The sequence below is a fragment of the Papaver somniferum genome, chromosome 9, assembly GCF_003573695.1.
Source record: "Papaver somniferum cultivar HN1 chromosome 9, ASM357369v1, whole genome shotgun sequence".
In the NCBI taxonomy this organism is placed as follows: Eukaryota; Viridiplantae; Streptophyta; class Magnoliopsida; order Ranunculales; family Papaveraceae; genus Papaver; species Papaver somniferum.
This window is the reverse complement of record NC_039366.1, coordinates 56,657,948-56,666,163: the sequence shown is the minus strand read 5'-3', so window position 1 is coordinate 56,666,163 and position 8,216 is coordinate 56,657,948. Positions and strand designations below refer to the sequence as shown.

The 8,216-nt window shown below is 34.7% G+C and overlaps 1 protein-coding gene across 1 annotated transcript; it reads right to left on the bottom strand.

The window, feature by feature from the left end:
- Window positions 1–6,062: 6,062 nt before the first annotated feature.
- On the bottom strand, window positions 6,063–7,731 carry LOC113313759 (alpha carbonic anhydrase 7-like). The gene is made up of 7 exons (XM_026562549.1): window positions 7,571–7,731; window positions 7,242–7,459; window positions 7,061–7,170; window positions 6,864–6,969; window positions 6,565–6,741; window positions 6,411–6,464; window positions 6,063–6,263 (listed from the first exon to the last, which is right to left on the bottom strand). The coding sequence occupies exons 1-7, from the start codon at window positions 7,656–7,658 to the stop codon at window positions 6,174–6,176; spliced, it is 843 nt and encodes a 280-aa protein (XP_026418334.1). The 5' UTR covers window positions 7,659–7,731; the 3' UTR covers window positions 6,063–6,173.
- Between the last annotated feature and the right edge of the window lie 485 nt (window positions 7,732–8,216).

The following is an 8,216-nucleotide window of genomic DNA, read 5'->3' as shown; positions in this document are numbered from 1 at the left end:
GAATCTGTCAGGTCTGCAGGGTTTTGGATCATAGAGTGGAACCTTGTTTTGAAGGTGAAGTAGTTCTGGTGAATGAATCTCACTTGCAAATGAAGATGGTGCTGAAGCCTGGATGGATGTTGGTCATGTTGGTCATAGTGAACATGTAGATATGAGTAATCATGGGGTAAGAAAAGCAACAATCACTGCTCTTCAACTTGAGGAATCTAGAGATTCGATAGCATGAATTGATGTGGAAGTTTCAGTGGTTGTTCATGGAGATTGTGAGGAAGTCTTACCTCCTTCTGAAAGGTTACCTCCTGCAGTTATGAGGATGAATTCAGGGGAGTTAACACTCATTGCAGATCAAATGGTGTTAGAAACAACAAGAAGATTGGAAGATAAGAAAATGGCTGATGAGAGGAACAAAATCAAAGGGAAAGCTAGTGGAACCTGAAATTATCTCATATACGTTGAAAGATGGGCACTCTAAGGGAAATTTAGTGATCTGTGAAGGAGGTAATAAGGTGGATCTGGAGGAGGCAATCAAGCGTCTAGATGAAGCTAAAGAGTACAAATTAAAAGCAGGAAATCTTTTGGATTTCTCCGTAAAATTAGTGGAACCTGAAAGAAAGAAGAGGAAGTACAAAAGGAAGGCTCCTGTGGTGGATGTAATTGGCAAAAAGTCTAAGGTTGATCAGAAATCTATGCTACATAGTGAGACTTTTTTAAAAAATAATTTTTATTGCAAAAATAAATTTTCTAGCTTCTCAAAATTTGATAATTGTGCTAGCAGTCTCTCTGATTCTACTCTTAATATGCTTTTTCCTTCTTCCTCTTTCCGCTATGGTGAAGATGATGATTCCAATATAATTCTGGCTAATCCTCAAATGATTAGTATTCATGTTCAACATCATGATGACCCTTTCGATATTTTCAATGATTACGTCAATGAATTTCCTGCAAGTCCATGCCTGAACCAAGGTGCTGGAATCAGTGATGAGATGATACTCTCTGCTCATAACAACAACCAGGTACACTCTCAGATAACATCTATTACTATTACTTTCATCAGCAATTACAAGAACATGAATGTTATAAAGGTTAATGAGTGCAAGCATGTCTTATTTCATTTAAATAAATTGACAAGCATGTTTATAGTGGATCCATTATTGGTATAAAAGGATTTTTGCATGGAAACAAGAACAGTGGAATTTTCATTTATCTGATTGACATTGCTGTATTAAATTTACATAATTATGTCTGGTATAAGGAATGCATTCAATTTGGAAGTATGAAAATCATGTCGTGGAATTGTCAAGGGTGTGGGAAAAACTACACTAGAGATCATTTTAAAGCCTTAGTTAAGTCTGTTCAACAGGATGTGATTTTTCTGAGTGAAACTAAACAGATTAAGTCGAAAGTTTGTTTAGGTCAGTTAAATATGAAAATATACATGTTAAGGACCCTATAGGGAAATTTGGAGGTGTTGCCTTAGCTTGGTTAGACACGGTCAAGATAAACGCGACTTAGGCGTCTAGTTTCTACATCAACGTTTGCATAAATGATCAAATAATAAATAAGGATTGGGATCTTAGTTGTCTTTATGGAAACTCTCAGAATAAGAAAATAACTTGGGATTTTCTAACTCAAATGTCTAGGTCTACAACTAATCCTTGGATGGTAATTGGAGACCTTAATTTTACTTTAAATAAAGAAAAATCTAAAGAAGTAGGAAGAACAAATAAATTGGAGATAGAGAGATCAGTTGAGGCAGTTAATCAGGCAGGTTTGATAGATGTGGGGTTTTATGGTTATCCGTTTACTTGGTTGAATCACAGAGTTGATACTAAGTTGATAGAGAAAAGACTTGATAGAAGTTTATCTAACAAGGAATGGCTAGATATGTTCCCAGATGCTAAGGTGGTTCATCTAAATGTTATGGCTTCAGATCACAGTCATATTATCTTGAGTACTAAGCAGGTTATGAATGAGGGGCTAAATCGTTTAAGTGTTTTGGTACTTGGTTAGAAAATGAATCATGCATTGATATTATAAAGGATTCCTAGCTAACTCATCATGACGGCTCCCAAGCTTTTAAGGTTGTTAAAAAACTGTTTTTTGCCAAGAAAAATATTAGTCTGTGGAACAAAACTAACTTTGGTAATGTTCATTTAAGACTTGAACGAGCTAAAAATGATTTAGAGTGTGCTAGTAATAACCAGTACTTGTCCAATAAATCTGAAACTTTGAAAACTCTTAGCTTAGAGGTTGAAAAATGGTATATAGGTGAGTCTTTTCTGAAAATTAAAAGTGGTGATAAAATGTTAAGTTTGGGTGACAAAAACTCGGGGTATTTTCATGGCCTTGTTAGAACTAGAACTATTAGGAATATTATTTGTGCCTTAAAAGATGAAAATCTTTTGTTGATTGAAGGTAGAGATATGATTAATGAAGTTCTTTTTAAACACTTCTCTAATATGGCTGCTACCTCCAACCCAGTGGTTGATGAAAACCTAATCTTTATTATCCCCTGTATGGTTACTAATGAGGATAATTGCACCCTCATGAAGATGTCGGGATATGATGAAATTTGGAATATTGTGTTTAATATGGCCCCTAAATCTTCCCCTGGACCTGATGGGTTTCCAACTGTCTTTTTTCATAAAAACTGGGACTTAGTGTCCATGGATATTGTCAATATGGTTCAAAGATTTTTCTCTACTGGTTTCCTTCTCAAAGAGTTAAACAACAGTTTCATTTCTCTTATCCCTAAAACCAAAATGCCAGATGAAGCCTCTCATTTTAGACCGATAAGTTTGTGTAATACTACGTATATGATAATTTCTAAATTGCTTGCTAATCACATGAAACCTCTGTTAGATAAACTCATTTCTCCTTTTCAATCGGCGTATGTTCCTAATAGGCAAATTTCCGACAACATAGTGTTAGCTCATGAGATTATTCATACAATGAAAAAGAAAAAAGGGAAAAAGGGTTATTTAGGTCTAAAGATAGATATGTCCAAAGCGTTTGATAGGGTAGAATATAAATTCTTGCTGGCTGTTTTAGGTAAAATGGTATTTGGTCCTGATTGGTGTAATCTGATAAAACAATGCGTAGAAACCACTAGCTCTGCTGTGCTTCTGAATGGTTCTCCGGGTAAACATTTTTTCCCCACTAGAGGAATTAGGAAAGGAGATCCTCTATCTCCTTACCTCTTTATCCTCTGTATGGAAGCACTTTCTCGTTATCTTTTGTTGGCTCAGAAGAAGGGGCTCATTCATGGTATCAAAATCACCAAGAAAGTGCCACCTATAAATCATTTGTTGTTTGCATATGATTGTCTGATATTTGGCAATGCTTATTTGACTGAGAGTAAAAATGTTCTCAACATTTTCACTAAGTTTTGTGTAGGATCTGGTCAACTAATAAATTTTCAGAAATCTGGTATTTTCTTTAGCAGTAAAGTGCCAAAGAAATTTCAAAGAATTATGATAAAAAATTTAAAAGTTCAGAAAATAAAATTGGATGATAAATATCTTGGATCGCCTATGTTTACAATTACTTCTTAAATTGTTTATTTTGATCCAATTGTGGAAAAAATTGCGAGTAGACTGAAAGGTTGGAAGTGCATTAACATATCTGGTGCAGGTAGAGGGGTCTTAGCTAAAAATGTTATTGAAACAATACCTAATTATCAGATGAACTGTTTTAGGATACCGAAGTATACTTTAAAGAAAATCACTGCTTTGCAGCGAGATTTTTTCTGGGAGAAAAAAGACGAAAAATCTAAAGGGTTGTATTTGAAAGCCTGGCAACCAATCTGTAAAACTAAACTTGAAGGGGGTTTAGGTTTTAGAAACATTTAGTTAATGAAAGCGATGATAACAAAAATAAGATGGAGGTTAGTGTCTTACCCTGAGTCTCTTTGGGCTATCATTTTTAAGCTTAAGTATCTTCCTAATGGTGACATTTTGGATGATAATTTTAAAATAAAAGTCACTGATTCGTGGCTTTGGAAAGGAATTGCAAAAAGTTTTCAAAATCTTAGGAAATACAGCTTTTGGAAAGTTAACAATGGAAAGGATATTGATATCCGGATCCATAAGTGGCTTCCTGAAGAAGATAATCTGGTTCAACCTTTAGATTCCTCTGTGAATCATAACTTTATTAAAGTCTGTGACCTTTTCAATGCTGAGTTGATTGACTGAGATGTAGATAAACTAAAGGTGTGTTTTGAGGATGAAACAATCAAAAAAATCTTAAAAATTAAGATTTATGTTAACAAAAAAAACAGGCTCAGGTGGAGGTTGACCCAAAATGGGGAATTTTCAGTTAAGTCCTTGTATACTCAGCTTTATTTAGATTCTGAAAATTTGTCAAACAATAATGGAGTTAGGAGAGGGACTTGGAAAAGAATGTGGAATATGGGGGTCATGCCCAGAGTTAAATTATTGCTTTGGAAATGTTTACATGATATTCTCCCTGTTGGAGAAAGAATTAGTAAAATTTTACCTGAAATCAACTCTATTTGTGTGCTTCGTAATAGGTCTGTTGAAAGTCTAGATCATTTATTCATGAAATGTGATTAAATTAAAAATGTTTGGAAACATATGTCGTATAAAACAAATAATTTGAGAACTGAGAGTAATACTCTAAAAAACTGGATTAGAACTTGGTTTCATAACAAAAAGTACCCTTTTCATGATGATGTTAGCTGGGAAAATCTTTGTGCTATCACTATGTGGTTTGTTTGGAAAACCAGGTGTGAAACTATGTTCAATAGAAGTAAAGCAAATCATAAGTATACTGCTTTTCAGATAATGACTCATATTTTGGCATTGAAGAAGATGAAAGTGCATAAACAGTCTGGATTTGAAGAAGGACAACTGGGAAAGCATATTTCTCTGTTTTCAACAACAAAAATAATCCTAATGGTTTTATAATTATGTTTGCTACAGATCACAGAGGAAAATTCAGAGGAGCTAGGTGCATCAGTGCACCAAATGGTGTAAATAATGAAGACATTAGAAAGGCCTTGATACCTGTAATGCAGTGGTTAACTAAAATAAACTGTAAAAATGTTGCAGTGTCTTGGAAGCTGATGGAGTCCTCTGGTGACTCAGAACAAATGGTAGGAAAAATGAATATGGAGGATCTTATGTTAGATATGAATTTCAGTAACTGTTTTAAAGCTTTTAAATATTTCGAAGTTAACAATTGTAGTAGTAAAGAAGTGAATGCTATGTTAACAAGGATGTATAGACTTAGGATGGTTTTTGAGAAGGACTGGTCTTGGTCTGCTAAGGAGGAAAGAAACATGAAGAACTGGCTTGAAACTCTAGATAGATTGGATAATTTGTCTAAAGGAAGAACAAGTTCTGCATCGGGTTTCTCTCAAGAAAAAGAAGACAGTAATAATAATGTTAATAGCAGTGACATTGGCAGTGATAATGGTTCCAGCAGGGGTGGATGGGAAAGTTCTGATTATGTGATTCTCAACAATGTTCACACTCAAAATGAAGATGGTAGAGAAGGTACTGATCTAAGGGAAAGAGGAAGGAAAGAAAGTGTGGCCAGAAATGCTGCAAAGGATGGCGTAAAAAGGGATTTTTTTAAGAATTCTACTTTAAAGGGAGCTCGAGCAAAAATGTGGGTAATATGAACTCTGATTATACCAACATTGTTAAAACATGGTATAAGCCTCAAGTTAATAGCCGATTTGGACATGTAACCGCTATGTCGAACTATTTTCTAAATGATAATTAAGTTTTTCTTTGCCAAAAAAAAAGAAGATTTGATTTCGTTTCGTTTCGTTTTTATGTAATCCCATACATGCCTGACGGTCTGGTATTTATCAACAGTAGTTATCATGTTGGGTATGCTCCAACAACAAAACTTGATGTGGTGTTTAATTATTCCCTCCGTTCCTAATTAACAGGTTGGTTTTGTTTTTAGAGAAAATTAAGGAAATTAAGAGAACTAATCATTGAAAGTGGTCCTCATGACACTTGTCAATAAAAGAAGTGAAGTGAAATGGTCCACATGACACTTGTCATCGAAAGAAGTTAAGAGAAAAGTGGTCCCAGAAAACTAAAGTAACATTTGACTTTCCCAATTAGAAAACTGACCTATTTTTTTGAAACATCTATTTATAGAAATCAACCTAATATTTAGGAACGAAGGGAGTATTAGATATGTGTATGGCGATGCTTTGGCCCCGAGAAGAGAATGCCCCTTTTATTAAGAGGTTGCAAGGGTCTTGCATTTTTCTCCGAATTCTGAAAAATAAAATGAGAATCAGTCACACTACGCATAATAATAAACCTATATTGTAGGTAACTGTAAGATGGAAGTCCTAGTTATTTTTTTCTAAAGATTCTTCGCGTTTTCATACATTGTAAGTTTTATTCGAAATGTCAACTTACATCGTGCACGGCTGTTCTCAATAACATCATTTGTTTTTCTGAAACAGTCCTCATCTAACAATGAAAAAGAAGAGGAATTTAACACAATTGAGTTAAGAATATGGTTATTAATTAAGTTAATTCAGCAAAAATGTACTAGTTACAGTTTAGATACCCTTCTGTTGATGGTCCAAATGACACCTTCAGTACAAGGTGGAGTAGTAAGAGAACCCAAGTATCTGTAATATTTCCCGCCGGCCGTTTTTATGTGCCTTGGATCAACCATTCCTATGTGAATCTCCTTGTGAGTCTCCATATCGGTGTCGGAAATGTTCTGAATATCCTTCTCCAGCTGATCATGAATATGCACGGACGCATTTTCAATTAATTAAATTCACAACAAGAAAATGAATCGATACACAACAATATATCAATTCTGCTCAATAACTTGAGCTGATGATCAAAGAACTTTACCTCTGTAAGGAACGAATCAGGTCCTCCTATTTTGTACAGTACACCTATGACAGCCGTCTTGTTTTGTTCAAGATTTCGATGAACCATATGCAGTTCTAGAGCAAATCTGATCACAGCAAAGGCAACAAAGGATTGAGTCGTGGCTAATCATGTCTAGATATTAAGAAATAGGGATTAATAAAATTGACAGGTACCACCTCTTGCCATTGATAGTGTGTTCTGAAGGTGAATGCCAATGGCATTGATCGAGCGCATACTCCGTTCTGTTGATTCTAATGAATCCAGCAGTGCCAATTCCCCAATGAAGCTGCATATATATTAGCGCTTAAGTATTTCGATATTGGAGATTCAATTGTACTTGGAGAATTATTAATTTACCGTAATATCATGTCCTCTATTCTTCAGAGTGGCGTTGGCTGGTTTGTAGCGCTTCTTTATTTTGCCTAAATTATGTACAACTTCAACCCTTTCATGCAACAAATCAATTGGAGATTGTAAAGTTCCATTACTACAAGCTCCCCATCCTTCATGAATTTCTCCCCATTTGTCAGGCCCTCTTCCACTACCTCTCATATAATCAAACTCCCTCTGATCCTCTACAATTTATGCGCATCAAAATCTTTTAGATTGATATGAAAAAGCCAAGGAAATTAAAAACACCAACTTATTATTTGAGTAAGGGCGCCTTTCGGGCAATAAGAACTTACCTACTTCCTGAGATGTGATTGTCTTTGCATTGAAAATCAAAACAGATACAAGGAGAAACGTAGAAACCAAGCTGATAAGGTTCTTCATATTTCGAAGCGAAACTATTGATCGGGCATGGCAGGAAAATCAATGGAAATTAATTTGTAACAAACTAATTAAGGCTGTTGTTGGACCCCCTTGATGTTAGATGCCTTAATATAGTGATTATATTTTGAATTAAAGAAAATGTCCGAGGAGTCATTTTGAAAGGTTCTTGGCTTCTTGGCCAATTCAGTGCTCTCATCAAAATGCGAACAATATCCGACATTAAAGTTCTCCAAGGAATATATTGCTCCTAAAACTAATACGATTGCATATAGTTGCCTATTCAAATGTGAATAGATTTTATAAGCAACATTATCGGAAAATGAGTTATTTGTCCAAATATTTTTAAAACATGGTTCAAATGGACAAGTAAAAATTATTATGGGTGAAATGGACACCAAACAAATAGCAAGGATGAAACTGGATTCATCCTGATTTAAACTTAAAAAATAGCAAGGATGAAGCTGGATGCATCCTGATGTAAATTAAAAATAAGAAAAAGTATTTAAAATGGGTAGGATGAAACTGTTTACATCCTGACTATTTTTACATTTTTGTCCA

Coding starts and splice junctions, on each gene's coding strand:
- LOC113313759 (XM_026562549.1), bottom strand. CDS start 7,658: ATGAAGAACCTTATCAGCTTGGTTTCTACGTTTCTCCTTGTATCTGTT. Junction 6,970..7,060: donor CACACTATCAATGGCAAGAG/GTGGTACCTGTC, acceptor TGCTGTGATCAG/ATTTGCTCTAGAACTGCATA. Junction 6,742..6,863: donor CTGATTCGTTCCTTACAGAG/GTAAAGTTCTTT, acceptor ATTCATGATCAG/CTGGAGAAGGATATTCAGAA.